Source organism: Pristiophorus japonicus, unplaced genomic scaffold (genome assembly GCF_044704955.1).
Source record: "Pristiophorus japonicus isolate sPriJap1 unplaced genomic scaffold, sPriJap1.hap1 HAP1_SCAFFOLD_89, whole genome shotgun sequence".
Classification (NCBI taxonomy): domain Eukaryota; kingdom Metazoa; phylum Chordata; class Chondrichthyes; family Pristiophoridae; genus Pristiophorus; species Pristiophorus japonicus.
Genome location: NW_027254813.1, coordinates 410226 through 432639, shown reverse-complemented (window position 1 = coordinate 432639; position 22414 = coordinate 410226). Strand labels below are relative to the sequence as shown.

The 22414-nt window shown below is 46.6% G+C and overlaps 2 protein-coding genes across 2 annotated transcripts; one reads left to right on the top strand and one right to left on the bottom strand.

Annotated features, from left to right (window-relative positions):
* Positions 1-9867: 9867 nt before the first annotated feature.
* Positions 9868-14513, bottom strand: LOC139257618 (zinc finger protein 773-like). The gene is made up of 2 exons (XM_070874556.1): positions 13817-14513; positions 9868-9894 (listed from the first exon to the last, which is right to left on the bottom strand). The coding sequence occupies exons 1-2, from the start codon at positions 14504-14506 to the stop codon at positions 9868-9870; spliced, it is 717 nt and encodes a 238-aa protein (XP_070730657.1). The 5' UTR covers positions 14507-14513.
* Positions 14514-16706: 2193 nt separating this feature from the next.
* On the top strand, positions 16707-21632 carry LOC139257617 (histone H2B 1.2-like). Its single transcript, XM_070874555.1, has 2 exons — positions 16707-16732; positions 21281-21632. Exons 1-2 carry the CDS (start codon positions 16707-16709, stop codon positions 21630-21632), a joined length of 378 nt encoding a protein of 125 aa, XP_070730656.1.
* The last annotated feature ends 782 nt before the right edge of the window (positions 21633-22414 follow it).

The window sequence follows — 22414 nt, the reverse complement described above, 5'->3', positions numbered from 1 at the left end:
CTCGGGAAATGCTCGATCCCAGAGCAAACCGCTGTTGTACTGGTGGGGGAGGAGGGACTGAGTATCATGTTTAACAAGGCAATGTCCTCCTTCCCATTTTAATATTTCCCTCTAACCCTCCTATTAATATTATATTTATTACAGAGCATCACAACCTGGGAACGCCTGTCATCGCCATGGCTGAAGGTCCAAACAGGGGAGAAGGTCCAACATCTTCAACAAGAATGAGAATGGACACAGCTCGGTTCACATCACCACTCCCAGAGCAGGTACATCACAGGTTATATATGGAGTAAAGCTCCCTCTGCACTGTCTCATCAAACACTCCCAGAGCAGGTACAGCACGGGTTATATGCGGAGTAAAGCTCACTCTACGCTGTCCCATCAAACATTCCCAGAGCAGGTACAGCACGGGTTAGCTACGGAGACTAGCTCCCTCTGCACTGTCCCATCAAACACTACCAGAGCAGGTACAGCACGGGTTAGTACAGAGAAAAGCTCCCTCTACACTGTCCCATCAAACACTACCAGAGCAGGTACAGCACGCGTAAGATACAGAGTAAAGCTGCCTCTACACTGTCCCATCAAACACTCCCAGGGCAGGTACAGCACGGGTTACATACAGATTAAAGCTCCCTCTAAACTGTCCGATCAAACACTCCCAGGGCAGATACGGCACGAGTCATATACAGATAGCTCTGTCGACAGTAGGCCATTAGATACGCTCAGCACAGGAACAGCACGGGTTAGATATAGAGTAAAGCACCTTCTACGCTGTCCCATCAAACATTCCGAGGACAGGTGCAACATTGGTTAAATGCGGAGTAAAGCTCCCTCTGCACTGTTGCATCAAACAACCCCAGGGCAGGTACAGCACGGGTTAGATATAGGGTAAAGCTCACTCAATGCTGTCAAACCAACCAACCACAGGGTAGTTGCAGCCTGGGTTAGATACAGAGTAAAGCTCCTTCTGCACAGTTTCATCAATCACTCCCAGGGGCAAATATAGCACGGGGTTAGATACAGAGTGAAGCTCCCTCTACACAGTCCAATTCCAGGTACAGGTACAGTCAGGGGTAGATACAGAGTAAAGTTCCCTCTACACTGTCTCATCAAACACCCCCAGGCATGTACAGCACAGGTTACATACATGGTAAAGCTCGCTCTATACTGTCCCATCAAACACTCCCAGGGCAGGTACAGCACGGGTTAGATATAGAGTAAAGCTCCCTCTACACTGTCCCATCAAACACTCACATGGCAGGAAGTGCTCGGGTTTGGTACAGAGCTCTGTCTACACTTTACGATGAATCACTCCCAGACCAGGTATAGCACTGGTTAAATACAGAGTAAAGCTCCCTCGTCGCTGGCCCATCAAACAATCCTAGGGCACCTACCGCAAGGGTTCCGTGCATAGTTAGGCTCCCTTGACACTGTCCCAGCGAATACTCCCAGTACAGGTACAACATGGGTTAGATACAGAGTATAGTTCCCTCTACATTATCGCAACAATCACCCCCAGGGCAGATACAGCACGGGTTAGATGCAGAGCAAAGCTTCCACTGCACTGCCCATCAATCACTCCCAGGGTAGGTACAGCACGTTTCACATACAGAGTAAAGCTCGCTCTAAACTGTCCTGTCAAACATTCCCAGGACAGGAACACACGGATTAGATACACAGTTAAGCTCCCTCTGAACTGTACCATCCAACAGTCCCACGGCCGGCACAGCACGGGTTAGATACAGAGTAAAGCTCCTCTACACTGTCCCATCAAACACTCCCAGGGCAGGTACAGCACGGGTTAGATACAGAGTAAAGTTCCCTCTAAACTTTCCCATCAAACATTCCCAGGACAGCTACAGCACGGGTTAGGTAGAGAATAAAGCTCCCTCTACACTGTCCCATCAAACAATCTCAGGGCAGGTGCAGCACCTGTTGGATACGGAGTAAAGTTCCCTCTACAGTGTCCCATTAAACACACCCAGGGCAAGTACAGCACGTGTTCGATACAGAGTTAAGCTCTCTCTACAGTGTCCCATCAAACACTCCCAGGCAGGTACAGCACGGGTTAGATATAGGGTAAAGCTCATTCAATGCTGTCAAACCAAACAACCCCAGGATAGTTGCAGCCTGGGTTAGATACAGAGTAAAGCTCCCTCTATACCGCCCCATCAAACACTCAGGCAGGTACATCACACGTTGGATATAGAGCAAAGCTACTTCTGCACTGTCCCACTAAACACACTCAGGGGCAAATACAGCTCGGGTTGGATACAGAGTCAAGCTCCCTCTACACTGTCCCATCAAACACTCCCAGGGCAGGTACAGCACGGGTTAGGTGCAGAGTAAAGCTCCCGTTATACTGTCCCATCAAACATTCCCAAACACATACAGCAGAGGTTACATGCTGAGTGAAGCTCCCTCTACAATGCCCCATTAAATAATCTCGGGACACCTACCACATGGGTTACATAAATAGTAAGGCTCCCTCTTCAATAACCCATCAAACACTCCCAGTACAGGTACAACATGGGTTAGATGCAGAATAAAGCTCCCTCTACACTGTCCCATCAAACACTCCCAGTACAGGGTCAACATGGGTTAAATACAGAATAATGCTCCCTGAAAAGTAGTAATCTCAGGTTTGCTACCAGTGCCACTTGCTAGTCAGAGTAGGAATCTCAGGATAGCTCAGATGAATACGTGGCTTGAGGAGTGGTACAAAAGGGAGGGAATCAAATTCCTGGGACATTGGAACCGGTTCTGGAGGAGGTGGGACCAGTGCAAACTGGACGGTTTGCACCTGGGCAGGGCTGAAACCAATGTTAAAAGAGAAGTGTTTGCTCGTGCTGTTGGGAAGGAGTTCAACTAATATGGCAGGGGGATGGGAACCTATGCAGGGAGACAGAGAGAAGTAGAATGGGGGCAGAAGCAAAAGATAGATAGAAAGAAGAAAAGTAAAAGTGGAGGGCAGAGAAACTGAAGGCAAAAAGGGTCACATTACAGCAACATTCTAAAGGGGCAAAGTGTGTTAGAAAGACAAGCCTGAAAGCTCTGTGCCTCAATGCGCAGAGTATTCGGAATAAGTTGGACGAATTAACTGCGCAGATAGCAATTAACTGGTATGATGTAATTGGCATCACGGAGACATGGCTCCAGGGTGACCAAGGCTGGGAACTCAACACCCAGGGGTGTTCAACATTTAGGAAGGGTAGACAGAAAGGAAAAGGAGGCAGGGCGGCATTGTTAGATAAAGAGGAAATTAAAGCAACAGTAAGAAAGGACATTTGCTTCGATGATGTGGAATCGGTATGGTTGGAGCTACGGAATACCAAAAGGCAGAAAACACTAGAGGTAGTTGTGTACAGACCGCCAAACAATAGTAGTGAGGTTGGGGACAGCATCAAACAAGAAATTAGGGATGCATGCAATAAAGGTACAGCAGTTATCATGGGCGACATTAATCTAAATATAGATTGGGCTAACCAAACTGGTAGCAATGCGGTGGAGGAGGATTTCCTGGAGTATATTAGGAATGGTTTTCGAGACCAATATGTTGAAGAACCAACTAGGGAGCTGGCCATCCTAGACTGGGTGATATGTAATGAGAAGGGACTAATTAACAATCTTGTTGTGCGAGGCCCCTTGGGGAAGAGTGACCATAATATGGTAGAATTCTTTATTATGATGGAGAGTGACACACTTAATTCAGAAACTAAGGTCCCGAACTTAAGGAAAGGTAACTTCGATGGTTTGATCCGTGAATTGGTTCAAATAGACTACTGAAAGGGTTGACGGTGGATAAGCAATGGTAAACATTTAAAGATCACATGGATGAACTCCAGCAATTGTACATCCCTGTCTGGAGTAAAAATAAAACGGGTAAGGTGGCTCAACCGTGGCTAACAAAGGAAATTAACGATAGTGTTAAATCCAAGGAAGCGGCATATAAATTGGCCAGAAAAAGCAGCAAACCTGAGGACTGGGAGAACATTAGAATTCAGCAGAGGAGGACAAAGGGTATAATTAAGGGGGGGGGAAATTGAGCTTGCCGGGAACATTAAAAACTGACTGCAAAAGCTTAGAGAGATATGTGAAGATAAAAAGATTAGTGAAGACAAACGTAGGTCACTTGCAGTCGGATTCAGGTGAATTTATGATGGGGAACAAAGAAATGGCAAACCAATTGAACAAATACTTCAGTTCTGTCTTCACGAAGGAAGACACAAATACCCTTCTGGAAGTACTAGTGGACAGAGTGCCTCGTGAGAAGGAGGAACTGAAGGATATCCATATTGGGTTGGACATTGTGTTAGGGAAATTGATGGGATTGAAGTCCGATAAATCCCTAGGGCCTGATAGTCTATATCCCAGAGTATTTAAGGAAGTGTCCCTAGAAATAGTAGATGCATTGGTGATCATTTTCCAACAGTCTATCGACTCTGGATCAGTTCCTATGGACTGGAGGGCAGCTAATGTAACACCACTTTTTAAAAAGGGAGGGAGAGGGAAAGTGGGTAATTATAGACGGGTTAGCCTGACATCAGTAGTGGGGCAATTGTTGGAATCAATTATTAAAGATTAAATAGCAGCGCATTTGGAACGCAGTGACAGGATCAGTCCAAGTCAGCATGGATTTATGAAAGGGAAATCATGCTTGACAAATCTTCTGCAATTTTTTGAGGATGTAACTAGTAGAGTGGACAAGGAGAACCAGTGGAAGTCATGTTTTTGGATTTTAAAAAGGCTTTTGACAAGGCCCCAGACAAGAGATTGGTGTGCAAAATCAAAGCACATGGTATTGGGTGTAATATACTGACGTGGATAGAGAACTGGTTGGCAGACCGGAAGCAGAGAGTCGGGATAAACGGGTCCTTTTCTAAATGGCAGGCAGTGACCAGTGGAGTGCCGCAGGGCTCAGTGCTGGGACACCAGCTCTTTACAATATACATTAATGATTTAGATTCAGGAATTGAGTGTAATATCTCCAAGTTTGCAGATGACACTAAAGTGGGTGGCAGCGTGAGCGGTAAGAGGGACGCTAAAAGACTGCAGGTTGACTTGGACAGGTTAGGTGAGTGGGCAAATGCATGGCAGATGCAGTATAATGGTATATGAGGTTATCCATTTTGGGGGCAAAATCGCGAAGACAGAATATTATCTGAATGATGGCAGATTAGGAAAAGTGGAGGTGCAACGAGACCTGGGTGTCATGATTCATCAGTCATTGAAAGTTGGCATGCAGGTTCAGCAGGCGATGAAGAAGGCAAATGATATGTTGGCCTTCATAGCTAGGGGATTTGAGTATAGGAGCAGGGATGTCTTACTGCAGTTATACAGGCCCTTGGTGAGGTCTCAACTGGAATATTGTGTTCAGATTTGGTCTCCTAATCTGAGGAAGGGTGTTCTTGCTATTGCGGGAGTGCAGCGAAGATTCACCAGACTGCTTGCCGGGATGGCAGGACTGACATATGAGGAGACATTGGATCACCTGGGCCTTTATACATTGGAATTTAGAAAGATGAGTGGGGATCTCATAGAAACATATAATATTCTGACGTGACAGGATAGATGCGGATAGAATGTTCACAATGTTGGGGAAGTCCAGAACCAGGGGACACAGTCTTAGGATAAGGGGTAGGCCATTTAGGACTGAGATGAGGAGAAACTTTTTCACTCAGTGAGTTGTTAACCTGTGGAATTCCCTGCCGCAGAGAGTTGTTGATGCCAGTTCATTGGATATATTCAAGAGGGAGTTAAATATGGCCCTTACGACTAAAGAGACCAAGGCGTATGGAGAGAAAGCAGGAAAGGGGTACTGAGGGAGTGATCAGCCATGATCTGATTGAAGGGTGGTGCAGGCTCGAAGGGCCGAATGGCCTACTCGTGCACCGATTTTCTATGTTTCTATGAATGAGAGGTGATCTTACAGAAACATATAAGATTATGACAGGGCTTGACAAGGTAGTTGCAGAGAGGATGTTTCCACTGATGGGGGAGACTATAACTAGATGGCTTGATCTTAGAATAAGGGCCCGCCCATTTAGAACTGAGAAGACGAGAAATTTCTGCTCTCAAAGGGTTGTGAATCTGTGGAATTCATTGCCTCAGAGAGCTGTGGAAGTTGGGACATTAAGAAACTGTCTATTTCTGTCTTAAATGTATTTAACCGTTAAGGGGATAAGCGGTTATGGGGAGCGGGCAGGGAAGTGGAGCTGAGCCCATGATCGGATCAGCCATGATCTTATTGATCGGCGGAGCAGGATCAAGGGGCCTTATGGCCTACTCCTGCTCCTATTTCTTATGTTCTTATTTATTGAAAATATACAGGAATGTTTCCTGAATCAACATGTTAATGAAGGAACTTGGAAAATTATATATTGGATGTGCTGTTTAGCAGTGAGCCTGACCTCCTATCAGGCCTCCATTTGGGGGAACATCTGGGCAACAGTGATCACATTGTCGGGTCCCAATTGGCCAGAAGAACCAAAGTGACTGAGAACCTGCAACTCGCACCGCATTTCAGAAGGGCAAACGTCTCCAAAATGGCAGAGGACTTGCAACAGGTAAATTGGCCAACCCGACTTGGTGGTGATGTGACCGATGTTGAATATAAATGGAACGTATTCCAGAATTGAAATGTGGAAAACTAACGTAGCCAAAATCTAAAGATGGAAATGTGGTAAGAAAAAGCCAAGGTGGCTGACTGGCTCTGTGCAAAGACAAATAACAAGTAAACAGAAATGTCTCTATAAATTAAAGAAATGTAACACTGAAATAAATAGTGTTGAATACAAAGAACTAAAGAAAACGGAAGCTGCTATTCGATCAGCAAAAAGGTTGTTTTGAAAAAAAAATTGTCGGCAACTGTGGCAGTCATGGGAAGAGACTTTTTTATTTATGTAAAGTGTCAGAGAACTATTAAAGACTGTATTGGGCCACTGAAGTGTGTTCAAGGACAGGTTACAAAGTACTCACTGAGTATGGCGGGAATATTAGTGAGTATCTTGCATCAATCTTCACCCTTGAAGATCATGGTCAAATATTAGATTTAATAATACTAGTTTTTCTCAGTAACATTAACATAGATATGAATATTGTTTAAGAAAAAATTAAAAACTTCAAAATATATAGAGCAGCCACCCGAGGATCCTCCGGGAGATGGGACATGTGCTGTGTGAGCCCCTCCGGGAGATGGGACATGTGCTTTGTGAGCCCCTCCGGGTAATGGGACATGTGCTGTGTGAGGGTCCTTCAGAAGATGGGACATATGCTGTGTGAGGGTCATCCGGGAGATGGGACATGTGCTGTGTGAGGGTCCTCCGGGAGATGGGACATGCGCTGTGTGAGCCCCTCCGGGAGATGGGACATGTGCTGTGTGAGGGTCCTCCGGGAGATGGGACATGTGCAGTGTGAGCCCCTCCGGGAGATGGGACATGTGCTGTGTGAGGGTCCATCAGGAGATGGGACATGTGCAGTGTGAGCCCCTCTGGGAGATGGGGCATGTGCTGTGTGAGGGTCCTTCAGGAGATGGGACATGTGCTGTGTGAGGATCCTCCGGGAGATGGGACATGTGCTGTGTGAGGGTCCTCCGGGAAATGGGACATGTGCTGTGTGAGGGTCCTCCGGGAAATGGGACATGTGCTGTGTGGAGGTTCCTCCGGGAAATGGGACATGTGCTGTGTGAGCCCCTCCGGGAGATGGGGCATGTGCTGTGTGAGGGTCCTCCGGGAGATGGGACATGTGCTGTGTGAGCCCCTCCGGGAGATGGGACATGTGCTGTGTGAGCCCCTCTGGGAGATGGGACATGTGCTGTGTGAGCCCCTCCGGGAGATGGGACATGTGCTGTGTGAGCCCCTCCGGGAGATGGGACATGTGCTGTGTGAGGGTCCTCCGGGAGATGGGACATGTGCAGTGTGAGCCCCTCCGGGAGATGGGACATGTGCTGTGTGAGGGTCCTTCAGGAGATGGGACATGTGAAGTGTGAGCCCCTCCGGGAGATGGGACATGTGCTGTGTGAGGGTCCTTCAGGTGATGGGACATGTGCTGTGTGAGGATCCTCCGGGAGATGGGACATGTGCTGTGTGAGGGTCCTCCGGGAAATGGGACATGTGCTGTGTGAGGGTCCTCCGGGAAATGGGACATGTGCTGTGTGAGGGTCCTCCGGGAAATGGGACATGTGCTGTGTGAGCACCTCCGGGAGATGGGGCATGTGCTGTGTGAGGGTCCTCCGGGAGATGGGACATGTGCTGTGTGAGCCCCTCCGGGAGATGGGACATGTGCTGTGTGAGCCCCTCTGGGAGATGGGACATGTGCTGTGTGAGCCCCTCCGGGAGATGGGACATGTGCTGTGTGAGCCCCTCCGGGAGATGGGACATCTGCTATGTGAGCCCCTCTGGGAGATGGGACATGTGCTGTGTGAGGGTCCTCCGGGAGATGGGACATGTGCTGTGTGAGGGTCCTCCGGGAGTTCGGACATGTGCTGTGTGAGGGTCCTCCGGGAGATGGGACATGTGCTGTGTGAGGGTCCTCCGGGAGATGTGACATGTGCTGTGCGAGCCCCTGTCCTGTACTCTGGCATGGTTCCTACAGATGGGAAGGAGGCTAAAGTAGTCCCCATTTTAAAACAATGTGAAAAGGCAGACCTGGGTAACTATAGGCCCATCAGTTTAATATTAGTAATAGGTAAGATGCTGGAAAGAATCATAAGGGATGCAATATATGAATACTTGGAAGGGGAAGGACCTATTAGGGAAATCCAACATGGCTTCATAAAAAAGAGTTCTTGTCTCACAACTCGAATTGTATTTTTTGAAGAAGTTACAAAGTTGGTGGATGAGGGAAGCCCAGTAGACATTGTCTACTTAGATTTCTAAAAACATTTTGATAAGTTACCGCACAAGAGCCTTCTCTATGAGATCGGAGCCTCCGGTATTAGTGAAATATATTGAGCTGGATACAGAACTGTCTGGCAGGATGTAGGTAAAGAGCAGTTATAGATGGATTTGGATCTGTTTGGAGACCGGTCACCAGTGGTGTCCCGCAGCGATCAGTGTTGGGACTGTTGCTTTTTACTATTTTTATTAATGATCTGGATTTTGGTGTTAGGGGCACAAATTTGAAATGATACCAAGATCTGTGTGAGTGCTCGAACTGTAGAAGTGGCTCGTCTGATTCAGGCAGATCTTGAAGTATTGGGAGACTGGCCTCATGACTGGAAAATGATGTATAACTTCGATAAGTTCAGTGTTATGTATGTGGGCAGGGCAAATGCTCAACATTCATACACACACCAGGGAAAGGCATTAAAGATAGTGGAGATAGAAAGAGATTTAGACATTCTAGTGAATACATCCTTGAAGGTACACGAGCAACGCAGTGAAGCGACAGTTAGAGCAAGTAGGGTGTTGGGGTGTATCCATAGGACAATTGCGAATAAGACGAGGAGTAGTGTTTTGTCCTTCTGCAAGACCTTAGTCAGGCCACACTTGGAATGTTGTGTCCAGTTTGGGTCTCCTCACATGGTGGGTGATATTGAGGTTCTGGAAAGGGCCACTCGATTAATTCCAAGTCTAAAGCATCTTAATTATCAAGATAGGTTTAAAGAGTTGGGACTCTTTATCTGAGAGCAGCGTAGATTTAGGGCGATATGATTGAGGTTTATAAGATAATGAAAGTGAAAGAGTGTGTTCCAGCTGACCGTTTATTTCAATTAAGTAGGTTAGACAGGACCAGGGACAAAATTACAGTTGTATAAGGATAGATCTAGGTTAGACATCAGGAGGTGGTTCTTTTCCCAGAGAACAGTAGACCTCTGGAACAAGCTGCCCTCTCATGTGGTGGATGCAGACTCACTGAATTCCTTCAAGTAAAAGCTTGATTTGTTTCTGCCTGCGGCGGAGATTAACACTTAGAGAAGATAGGTACTGCAGGGAGTAGAATGGCCAGAGTGATCTCCTGGACTAGTTTCCATCGCTTAGATGGGTTGGTGAGGAATTTCCCAGATTTTATTTCCCCAAATTGTCTAGGTTTTTTAAAAATCTGTATTTTTGCCTCTCCCAGTTGATCACATGGACTCGGGTGGAGTGGAATGTATATGCTGTGATATATCGCAATTGTGTGGGACAGGCTTGATGGACCAGATGGTCTTTACCTGTCCGTCATTTTTCGTATGTATTAAAACGCTTCATCTACACTGTCCTGTCGAACACTACCAGAGAAGGTACAGCAATAATTAGATTCAGAGTAAAGCTCCCTCTACACTATCTCATCAAACAATCCCAGGGCATGTACAGCATGGCTTCGATGCAGAATAAATCTCAGGCCCCGAATTAGATCCCACAGGCCCCGTGGTGACAGGCCTGGGGGAGCAGGGTCACGGGCCGCCATCTTGCACATGGCGTGATCAGGGCACATGCGCGGCCATCTTGGTTCAGGAATAGAGAGTGGGCGGGGCTTCAAAATTTCAGTTCCCAACTGGGTCCCAGTGCCCGGGAGATGGAGCATCCTGGGCAACACATTTTTCATCATCACAGAATCAGAGACTGGTTACAATATGGAAGGAGGCCATTTGGCCCGTCGAGCCCATGCCGGCTATCTGCAAGAGATTCAGCTAATCTCTCTATATCTACTCTGACCTGACCCCCTCATGATTTTGAACACCTCTGTCAAATCTCCTCTCAATCTTCTCTGTTCTGAGAACAACCCCAACTTCTCCAGACTATCCACGTAACTGAATTCCCTCATCCCCGGAATCATTCTCGTAAATCTTTTCTGCACGCTCTCAGAAGGCCATCGCATACTTACTGAAATGCGGAAGCTAGAATTGCTCCAGTTCAGTCAACAAGCTTCCCGCTGGAATGGAACTAAACTACAGAACCAGTGGGAACCTATTCATCCTTCGTCGTCTGCAGGCCAGGTCAAAAAACTCCCCAATCTCTGTCGTTGAGCTACCATACACGGACAATACTTGCGTCTGCGAACATATGAGGCTGACCTCCAAGTCATAGTCGATGTATTTACTGAGGCGTACGAAAGCATGGACTTTACACTAAACATCTGTAAGACCGAGGTCCTCCACCAGCCTGTCCTCGCCAAATAGCACTCCCCACTCCACCCACACCCTGCCTCGCAGTCATCAAGATCCATGGCGCGGCCCTGGACAACGTGGACCATTTTCCATACCTGGGGAACCTCTTATCAACAAGAGCAGACATTGATGACAAGATTCAACACCGCCTCCAGTGCTGCCTTCGGCCTCTTGAGGAAAAGAGTGTTTGAAGACCACGCCGCCAAATCTACCAGAAAGCTCATGGTCTACAGGGCTGCAGTAATACCCACCCTCAGAGACATGGACTATGTAAAGTAGACACCTCAAGTTGCTGGAGAAAGACCACCAACGATGTCTCTGCAAGATCCTACAAATTCCCTGGAAGGACAGACACACCAACGTCGTCGGCCACGCCAACATCCCCAGCATTGAAGCACGGAACACATTTGATCAGCTCTGCTGTGCAGGCCACATTTTTCACATGCTAGGCATGAGACTCCCAAAGCAAACACTCTACTCAGAACTCCTTCACAGCAAACGAGCCAAAGGTGTGGCAGAGGAAACGTTACAAGGACACCCGCAAAGCCTCCCTGATAAAGTGCAACATCTTCCCACTGACACCTGGGAGTCACTGGCTAAAGACCGCCCTAAGTGGAGGAAGAGCATCCACCTCGATGCAGAAATCAACCGCAGGCATCAGAAAGAACGTGCGGCAAACCTGTCCCATCCACCCCTTCCCTAAACGACTATCTGTCCCACCTGTGATGGGGACTGTGGCTTCTGTATTGGACTGTTCAGCCACCTAAGGACTCATTTTTAGAGTGGAAACATGTCTTCCTCGATCCGAGGGACTGCCTATGATGACGATGACTCAGAATTGGACACAATACTCCAGTTGAGGCCGAACCAGAGTTTTATGCAGGTTCATCATAATATCCACACTTCTGTACTCTATACCTCTATTCATGAAGCCGAGGATCCCATAAGTCTTTGTAACCACTTTCTCAACCTGTGCTGCCACCTTCAGTGATTGGTGTACATATACTCCTGGGTCTCTCTGTTCATGCACCCCTTTTGCAATTTTACCCTTTAGTTTATATTTCCTCTCCTCTTTCTTCCTCCCAAAATGTATCACTTTTAAACTTTTCTCCGTTAGGTTTCATCAGCCACATGTCTGTCCATTCCACCAGCCTGTCTATGTCTTTCTGAAGTCTATCACTATCCTCCTCACTGTTCACTGTACTTCCAAGTTTTGTGTGAGCTGTCGATTTGGAAATTGTGCCCTGTACACCCAAGTCTAGGTCATTAATATAGATTAAAAAAAAGCAGTGGCCCCAATACCGACCCCTGGGGAACACCACTTCCTCCAGTCTGAAAAACAACCGTTCACCACTACTGTGTGTGTGTCACTTAGCCACTTTCATATCCATGCTGCTACTGTCCCTGTTATTCCATGGGCTTCGATTTTGCTGGTATTGGTAACACGCCTGGGATCAGTAAACACAAAACCCAGTCTGTTAATCACTTTCAGCTACTGGACTTAGCATGGACCCCACAGCATCTCTTCTACCTTCAATATGTGAATAGAGCATCACGCCTGTAAACCTGGTTTAAGTTTATATCCACTCAGCAAATCTATTGAGGAAAAGCCTGTAGGCCAATGAGACACTGTTAAGGTGTCAGTGTACTGCTGGTTTGCTCGGCATTTTGCCTGTAATGGACTCCGTATTTTGGTCTCCGTATTTAAGAAAGGATATACCTGCATTGGAGGCAGTTCAGAGAAGGTTAACTCGGTTGATTCGGAGATGAGGGGATTTACTTAAGAACACAGCTTGAGTAAGTTGGGCCTAAACACATTGGAGTTCAGAAGAATGAGAGATGATTTTATCGAAACATAAGATAATGAGGTGGCTTGACAAGGTGGATGCAGAGAGGATATTTCCACTTATACGGGAAACTTAAACTAGGGGACATAGTCTTAGAATAAGGGGCCACCCAATTAAAACTGAGATGAGGAATTTCTTCTCTGAGGGTTGTAAATCCATGGAATTCTCTGCCCAGGAGAGCTGTGGAGGCTGGGTCTTTGAATATATTTGAGGCGGAAATAGACAGATTTTTGAGCGATAAGGGAGTAAAGGGTTATGGGAGTGGGCAGGGATGTGGAACTGAGTACATGATCACATCAGCCATGATCTTATTGTAAGGTGGAGCAAGCCCGAGGGGCCAAATGGCCTACTCCAGCTCCTATTTAGTATATTCTCATGTTCTAACTGAACATTTCACTCAGTGTAACCTTGTCTGTAATGAAATATGTGTATTTTAATAAGCCTCATGTCCTTGTTCATATCTGCTGCAGATTCCAGAGTTGATTCCGGAGATGAGGGGGTTAACTTATGACGATAGGTTGAGTAGGTTGGGCCTATACACATTGGAGTTCAGAATAATGAGGTAATCTCAGTGTGGCCCTGAAGGACTGAGTCCAGGCTAAATTTCCCCGTGTAAGATCCTCCCCACAGATTGTCCTTTCTCAGCTCCAGTCAGGTGATGCTAAATTCTCAGGTCGGAAAGACAAAAATCCACAGCAATGTGTTGGAAGCAACACTAATTTATGTGTCTGTATTCCAAATATTAAACTTCAGTCCAGTTACAGGAGTTATTAACATCAGCTTACCAGGAGTTATAAACCCCAACTATCAAAATGAAGACAATGCAGTCCAGGATGCGATTAACAACAGAATCCAACCCTTGCAGTCACTTGTGAACTCGCTGGTGTCTCAGCAGGTTGCCTGACAGAGAGAATCCCTTCGCACACTCAGAGCAGGTAAATGGCCTCTCCCCAGTGTGAACTCCCTGGTGTCTCAGCAGGTTGGATGATGCAGTGAATCCCTTCCCACAGTCGGAGCAGGTGAACGGCCTCTCCCCAGTGTGAACTCGCTGGTGTGTCAGCAGGTCGGATGATGCAGTGAATCCCTTCCCACACTCAGAGCAGGTGAACGGTCTCTCCCCAGTGTGAACTCGCTGGTGTGTCAGCAGGTCGGATGATGCAGTGAATCCCTTCCCACACTCAGAGCAGGTGAACGGTCTCTCCCCAGTGTGAACTCGCTGGTGTCTCAGCAGGTCGGATGATGCAGTGAATCCCTTCCCACACTCAGAGCAGGTGAACGGTCTATCCCCAGTGTGAACTCGCTGGTGTGTCAGCAGGTCTGATGACTGAATGAATCCCTTCCCACAGTTGGAGCAAGTGAACGGCCTCTCCCCAGTGTGAACTCGCCGATGTGTTTCCAGCTGGGACGGGTAGTTGAAACGTTTCCCACAATCCCCACATTTACACAGTTTCTCCCCAGTGTGACTGTACTTGTGTCTCTCCAGTTTGGATGATTGACTGAAGCCTTGTCCACATACAGAGCACGTGTACCGTTTCTCCCCACTGTGAACGGTGCCTTCTGCTTCCATGGTCAAAAGCTGATGATATTCCAGTCCCGATATATCGAGTGACTGTCAGATCTTGAGGTGATGTTTGGTTTGAGCTTCCAGTCTACAAATCCTCCCCTTTTAACAGCCTGTAAAGTGAATTTCAAACAGGAAATAGGGAGTGTGGGAGAGAACCCACAAAAACACAAAGGCAGGTTGTGAAATTGAGTTCAATGAATCTGGTCATTTGTTGGGCCAGCACTAGAAAAATGTGACCATGAAAGCTGCGGGATTGTTGTAAAAACACATCTGGGTCAGTACAGTCCTTCAGGGAAGTGAACCCACCTCTCACGACAGGCCCACATGGGAAATTGTTGGTCCCACTGGGCCCAGAAGTACTGGGGGTGAAACCCAGCAGCTTCTCCCCTCTCTCCATCCAGCTCAAACTGATGCAAGAAACAGATCCACACAGGAGGCCAGGGAGTAACTTACACATCCAGCGCCCACATTGAGACAGAGCGGCTGGGAATTGCTGGGCCTGCAAGTTGTTGTTTTCCTGGTGTGGGGGAGGTGCTAACACCGGGGGTTGCTGGTGCTGGGCCCAGTGGCTCTGACTCATGGCCCGAGAGCCGCACTTGGTGTTGCCCAGGGACTGAGAGCCACACTCGGTGTTGCCCGGGGACTGAGAGCCACACTCGGTGTTGCCCGGGGTCTGAGAGCCACACTCGGTGTTGCCCGGGAACTGAGAGCCACACTCGGTGTTGCCCGGGGACTGAGAGCCACACTCGGTGTTGCCCGGGGACTGAGAGCCACACTTGGTGTTGCCCGGGGACTGAGAGCCACACTCGGTGTTGCCCGGGGAATGAGAGCCACACTCGGTTAAAAAGGAGGCAGACAAAAAGCAGGAAACTATAGACCAGTTAACCTAACATCTGTGGTTATGAAAATGTTGAAGAGCTCATTCTCAAAGAAGCATTAGCACGACATTTGGAAAAGCAAAATTAGGTCAGGCAGAGTCAGCATGGATTTATGAAGGGGAAGTCATGTTTGACAAATTTGCTGGAATTCTTTGAGCATGTAATGAACAGGGTGGATAAAGTGGGTGTGGTGTATTTGGACACCCAGAAGGCATTTGACAAAGTGCCACATAAAAGGTTACTGCACAAGATAAAATTTCACGGGGCTGGGGGTAATATATTAGAATGGATAGAGATTGGCTAACTAACAGAAAACAGAGAGTTGGGGTAAATGGTTCATTCTCGGGTTGGCAATCAGTAACTAGTGGGTTGCCGCAGGGATCAGTGCTGGGACCCCAACTATTTACAATCAATATTAACGACTTGGAAGAAGGGACAGACTGTAACGTAGTCAAGTTTGCTGGCAATACAAAGATGGGAGGAAAAGCAATGTGTGAGGAGGACACACATAATCTGCAAGAGGAAACAGATGGGCTAAGTGAGTGGGCAAAAATTTGGCAGATGCAGTATAATGTTGGAAAGTGAGAGATCATGTACTCTGGTAGAAAAAAAATCAAAGAGCAAGTTATTATTTAAATGGAGAAAGATTGAAAAGTGCTGCAGTGGAGCGGGACCTGGGGGTACTTGTGCATGAAACACAAGGGGTTAGTATGCAGGTGTAGCAAGTGATCAGGAAGGCCAATGCAATCTTGGCCTTTATTGCAAAGGGGTTGGAGTATAAAAGCAGGGAGGTCTTGCTACAGTTACAGCCGTTATTGGTGAGGCCACACCTGGAATAATGCGTGCAGTTTTGGTTTCCATATTTATGAAAGGATATACTTGCTTTGGAGGAAGATGAGAGAAGGTTCGGTCAGTTGATTCCAGATATGAGGGGTTGACTTATGAGAAAAGGTTGAGGGGGTTGGGCCTCTACTCATTGAATTCAGAAGAATGAATGAGACATGATTTTTGAAATGTATAAGATTATGGGGGGCTTGACAAGGTGGTAGCAGAGAGGATGTTTTCACTGATAGTGGAGACTAGAAATGGGGGCATAATCTTAGAATAAGGGCCCCCCATTTAAAATTAAGATGAGGAGGAATTTCTTCTCTGAGGGTTGTAAATCTGTGGAATTCGCTGCCTCAGAGAGCTGTGGAAGCTGGGACATTGAATATATTTAAGACAGAGATAGGCAGTGTCTTAACCGATAAGGGAATCAGGGGTTATGGGGAGCGGGCAGGGAAGTGGAATTGAGTCCATGATCACATCAGCCATGATCGTATTAAATGGTGGAACAGGCTCGAGGGGCCGTATGGCCTACTCCTGCTCCTATTTCCTAAGTTTTTATTTTCTTACATAGTGGGTGTCTGGTATGGGAGTGTGGATTTTACTCTAATCTGTCCATCTCGGAGATGTGGCTGAGCGTTTTACTCTATGTTAGTTTCTGACACGAAAGCATAGATTTTATCCTGTACCTGTCAATTTCTGGTAATTGCCTGTGGGTTTCATTCTGCATCAAAAAGGGCCACATTACAACATAATTCTAAAAGGACAGAGTGTTAAAAAAGCAAGTCTGAAAGCTCTGAGTCTCAAAGCGAGAAGCATTCGTAATAAAGTGGACGAATTAACTGCACATATAGCTGTTAACGGATATGATGTAATTAGGATTACTGAGACATGGCTCCAGAGTAACCAAAGCTGGGAACATAACATCCAGGGGTATTCAATATTCGGGAAGGATAGCCAGAAAGGAAAAAGAGGTGGCGTAGTGTTAATGGTTAAAGAGAAGGTTAATGCAATAGTAAGGAAGGACATTAGCTGGGATGATGTGGAATCTATATGTGTAGAGCTGCGAAACACCAAAGGGCAGAAAACGTTAGTTGGGGTTGTGTACAGACCACCAAACAGTAGTAGAGAGGTTGGGGATGGCACCAAACAGGAAATTAGGGATGCATGCAATAAGGGTACAGCAGTTAACATGGGTAACTTTTACCTCGATATTGATTGGGCTAACCAAACTGGAAGCAATATTGTGGAGGAGGATTTCCTGGAGTGTATAAGCGATGGTTTTCGAGACCAATATGTCGAGGAACCAACTAGAGAGCAGGCCATCCGACTGGGTCTTGTGTAACGAGAGAGGATTAATTAGCAATCTGGTCGTGCGTGGCCCCTTGGGGAAGAGTGACCATAATATGGTAGAATTCTTCATTAAGCTGGAGAGCGACACAGTTAACTCAGAGACTAGGGTCCTGAACTTAAAGTAAATTTCGATGGTATGAGACGTGGTTTGGCTGGGATAAACTGGCGAATGTTACTTAAAGGGTTGACGGTGGATAGGCAATGGCAGACATTTAACGATCTCATGGAGGAATTACAACTATTGTACATCCCAGTCTGACGGAAAAATAAAACAGGAAAGGTGGCTCAACCGTAGCTAACAAGGGAAGTTAGGGACAGTGTTAAATCCAAGGAAGAGGCATATAAATTGGCCAGAAAAAGCAGCAAACTTGAGGACTGGGAGAAATTTAAAATTCAGCAGAGGAGGACTAAGGGTGTAATTAGGAGGAGGAAAATAGAATATGAGAGTAAGCTTGCAGGGAACATAAAAATCTGACTGCAAAAGCTTCTATCGATATGTGAAGAGAAAAAGATATCTGAAGTCTAATGTAGGCCCCTTGCAGTCAGAATCAGGTGAACTCGTCATGGAGAACAAAGAAATGGCAGACCAATTGAACAAATACTTTGGTTCTGTCTTCACTAAGGAATATACAAATAACCTCCCGAAAATACTAGGGGACTGAGGGTCTAGCGGGAAGGAGGAACTGAGGGAAATACTTATTAGTCAGGAAATGGTGTTTGGGAAATTGAATGGACTGTAGTCCAATAAATCCCCAGGGCCTGATAATTTGCATCCCAGAGTAGTTAAAGAAGTGGCCCGAGAAATAGTGGACGCATTGGTGGTCATTTCAGATTTGTGAAGTTTGACGAAGGTTTTGTTTAAAAGTGGAGCAAAATTTGTTTCAAAATAATCTTTCTAAACCTCCCTCACCCCCACCCCAAATTTTAGAAGACTCTGCAATACTGACTGGGAAGGTGCCAATTTCCGTCCTTGATCAGGGCTGTGAGTTGATCTCAGCCAAGGCAGCAGTTCAGGGGTTATAATTGTCCTCAGTACCACTGGGCTAAATATGAGTAAAAATTAGCCACTGCAATTGCTCTTGATACTGATCCACTGACATCAATTGTGAAGTGTATGGATGTCTTTGAGGGTAGGATTGGACTCTTCTCTGATGCCGACCACGGTTAAAATCCTGCTGACACTCACTGAGTCGACTGATGATGAGGCACCAGAGGTTAACAGGTTTCTGTGGAATTGCACCCAGCCATATTTAGCACTTCCTGGAGAAAGTAACTCGCAGTTGATTTTAGAGAGTAAGCATGGATGGAGAGTGTCTAGAAAAAGGAATTTACAGCTTTGGAGGGACAGGAGGGGAAATAATCTCCTATAGAATCAAGACTTGTCTGTTCTGAATTTCTATCCTGTACTTAAAGTAACAACGTTTGTAACTTACATTTGCAGGGTATTAGAATGGGACGATCTGCAGCTTGGAAACTCAAACCAAACATCACGTCAAGATTTGAAAGATTGTGTGCCCAGCTGACTGAACACTGTAAATGTTGGGACAGTGGGAATCGATGCAGATGTGCGTTTGGTGGATACACATCAGGGAGAGACCGTTTACCAGCTGAGTGTGGAAAGAGATTCAGTCTCTTATCTCACCAACTGACATTCGAGGAATTAGATAACAGACTTTCTCCTGTGAATATGGAGTTGCGTTATTGGGCCATGATGTTTTTACTTGTTCATCTAGTTGACTGTAAACCTTTGCCAATTAGCTGATGTGATCGGTTTACTTGTAGATATATTTTTTAAATACTTTTACTGAAATGATTCAAATTTAAATTGAAACCAGCTTTGCAGGTGTGATACTCTATTCACACATTGAAGGTGAGAGAGATGCTGTGGACACACGAAAATTCCAGTATGTGTAAGTGATTAACAGACTGGATTTTGTGTTTAGTGATCCCGGGCGTGTTAGCTATCCCTACCCTGGACATCAAGGCACTCTGGACGGTATGGGGAACTGGGACTTGTCCTGAGAGTAACCAAAGGTCTGAGAACTGAAACAATCTAGAGTTAGAAAGAAGTAAAGGCGCAAAATGAAGCAGTCAGTAACAGGACATCAATTTGTCGCCTCTTATCATGGAGACATCAAGTATAGACACACTGTGTTATTTGAAATATCAAAATATTAAACTCCAGCCCAGTTTTATGGGTGATTAACATCAGCAGAAACAATTCCCAACTCACAGAATGAACACGATTCAGTCAGGATGTGATTAACAGCAGTACTAACAGTAGAACCCAAACTCTGCAGTAAGTTGCGAACTCGCAATTCAAATGACTGTGTAAATCCCTTCCCACACTTCCCCAGTGTGAACTCGCTGGAGTTTCAGCAGATCAGATGAGTGAGTGAAACCTTGGCCACACAAAGAGCAGGTGAATGGTCTCTCCCCAGTGTGACTGTGATGACGGATTTCTAGATCTGACTGGGAACTGAATCCCTTCCCACAGTATCCACATTTCCATGATTTCTTCATGGAGCAGGTGTCCTTGTGTCTCTCCAGGTTGGACGATCAGTTGAAGTTTGGTCCACACACAGAACACGTGTAGTTTCACCCACTGTGAATGGTGCGATGTTTTTCAGGCTGTGTAACTGGTTGAAGCTCTTTCCACAGTCAGTACACTGGAACATTCTCACTCGGATAGGGTATGTGTGTATCGCTGCTTTTCCAGTCACACTGATGTTTGAAATATTTTCCCACAGACAGAACTGAAAAATGTTTCTCCTTCCACATTCAAAGGCAGATGGTATTCATCATTTCCAGTTTACATGGTTGGGTAAGTACGCAAAGTGAGAATAAAATAAATGAACTGCTGATTTTCTCTGCTGATCACTGGGCCTTTTGTGCTGGCCCTATCGGGTAAACCCGGGCTGGCCCAATAGGATGTGCCTGGGTGACCCAATAGGGTGAGCCCGGTCTTCACTATAGTGTGAGCCCGGGCTGACCCAAGGAGGGGAGACTGTGTTGGCCCATTAGGGTGAGCCTGGACTGGCCCAATAGGCTTAGCTTGGACTGGTGTGACCCAATAGGGTGAGGCGCGCTGGCGCAGGGTCACCAGACAACTATCAGAACAACAAGGCTCCCTTTCAGGGCCCACTGAGCTGGACATAAACATGTGACCAATCTGAAGCCCCGCCCACCTTTTCTCCCTGCACAAAGGACCGTGCATGCGCCGTGAGACCGCCCTGACCAATATGTCGGCCGCTGAGCACGCTCCCACCACCGGGGGAAACAGCTTTACTCGTTGGAGTTCAGAAGGATGAGAGGTGATCTTATATAAACATTTAAAATAATGAAAGGGATAGACAAGATAGTAGCAGGGAGGTTGTTTCCACTGGTCGGGGAGACAAGAACTAGGGGGCACAGCCTCAAAATTCGGGGGAGCCAATTTAAAACCGAGTTGAGAAGGAATTTCTTCTCCCAGAGGGTTGTGAATCTATGGAATTCTCTGCCCAAGGAAGCAGTTGAGGCTAGCTCATTGAATGTATTCAAGTCACAGGTAGAAAGATTTTTAACCAATTAGGAAATTAAGGGTTACGAGGAGCGGGGGGTAAGTGGAGCTGAGTCCACGGCCAGATCAGCCATGATATTGTTCAATGGTGGAGCAGGCTCGAATGGATAGATGGCCTATTCTTGTTCCTAAATCTTATGTTCTTATGTTCATGTTAGTTACTGCCAAGAAAGGCGCCAAGAAAACAGTCACTAAAACAGCACCAAAGAGCGGCAAGACGCGCAGAAAGTCGAGCACAGAGAGTTACCACATTTACAGCTACAAAGTGATGAATCAGGTTCACCCTGACACTGGCATCTCCTCCAAGGCCATGGGCATCATGAACTCGGTTGTGAACGATATTTTGGAGCGCATCACTGGTGAGGCTTCCCGCCTGGCCCATTACAACAAGCGCCGCACCAATAGCTCCCGGGAGATCCAGACCGCCGTGCGCCTGCTGCTGCCCGGGGAACTGGCCAAGCACGCCGTGTCGGAAGGGACAAAGGCGGTGCCCAAGTACACCAGCTCCAAGTAAAACTGCACACTGTCCTGAGAGATCAAACCCAAACACAATGGCTCTTTTAAGAGCCACCCACAACCTCTCTGAAAGAGCTGCACAAACCCATCTCCCTTTAAACTTAAATCAGTAATTAATTCCTGAACAAATGTGTGAACCTTTGGAGTTCCAGCTGTAAATTTAGTTTTGAATTCTCAGATAAGCAGCTTCACTCTCATACCTGTTCATTTACACCGCCTGCCGAATTAAAAGCATGTTTAGAGGCTGAGACTCAGATTTCAGTCACACATTCTCTCCCGCAAGTACTTATCAAATTTATTTTTCAATTCCTGTTGCGATAGTCCGTTTATTAACCCGACACTCCCCGCAGTATAACAATCCAGAATGGGAGTTCTTGCAGAGACCAGAACCGGGGCAGTTTGATCACTCTGTCTAATATGTCCTTACTACAGATTATAAATGCACACGAGGCCCATACTTGAGAGAAGGTCACTCTGTGACCAGTAACATTTATTAGCCAGCACTGAAGTGATGAAGGTGGGTGGAGCTTCCCATTTTATACCTCAAAGTCCAGGTTAGGAGTGTCTCCCACAAGTTCACCCCCTTGTGGTCAATGTTCTCACGGTGTACAACTTAGGTCAGTTTTACATGGGTTACAATGACAGTTGAATACATGACATCACCTCTCCCCAAAGTCTTATTTGGATCACAGGTTAAGCCTCTCTGGTGGTTTACGCTCCCTTGTAGAGCGCCTGAGTTGGGGCTCCAGTTGTTGGGCGTTGGCCTGAGTGTCTGCTGTT

Excerpts from the sequence above, each read along its gene's own strand:
- LOC139257618 (XM_070874556.1), bottom strand. The coding sequence starts at position 14,506 with ATGGAAGCAGAAGGCACCGTTCACAGTGGGGAGAAACGGTACACGTGC. Across the intron at positions 9,895-13,816 it reads ACCTGCTGAGACACCAGCGA|GCAGAAACAAATCAAGCTTT; the intron begins GTTCACAAGTGA and ends TCTCCGCCGCAG.
- LOC139257617 (XM_070874555.1), top strand. The coding sequence starts at position 16,707 with ATGGTGGAACAGGCTCGAGGGGCCGT. Across the intron at positions 16,733-21,280 it reads GAACAGGCTCGAGGGGCCGT|TGCCAAGAAAGGCGCCAAGA; the intron begins ATGGCCTACTCC and ends CATGTTAGTTAC.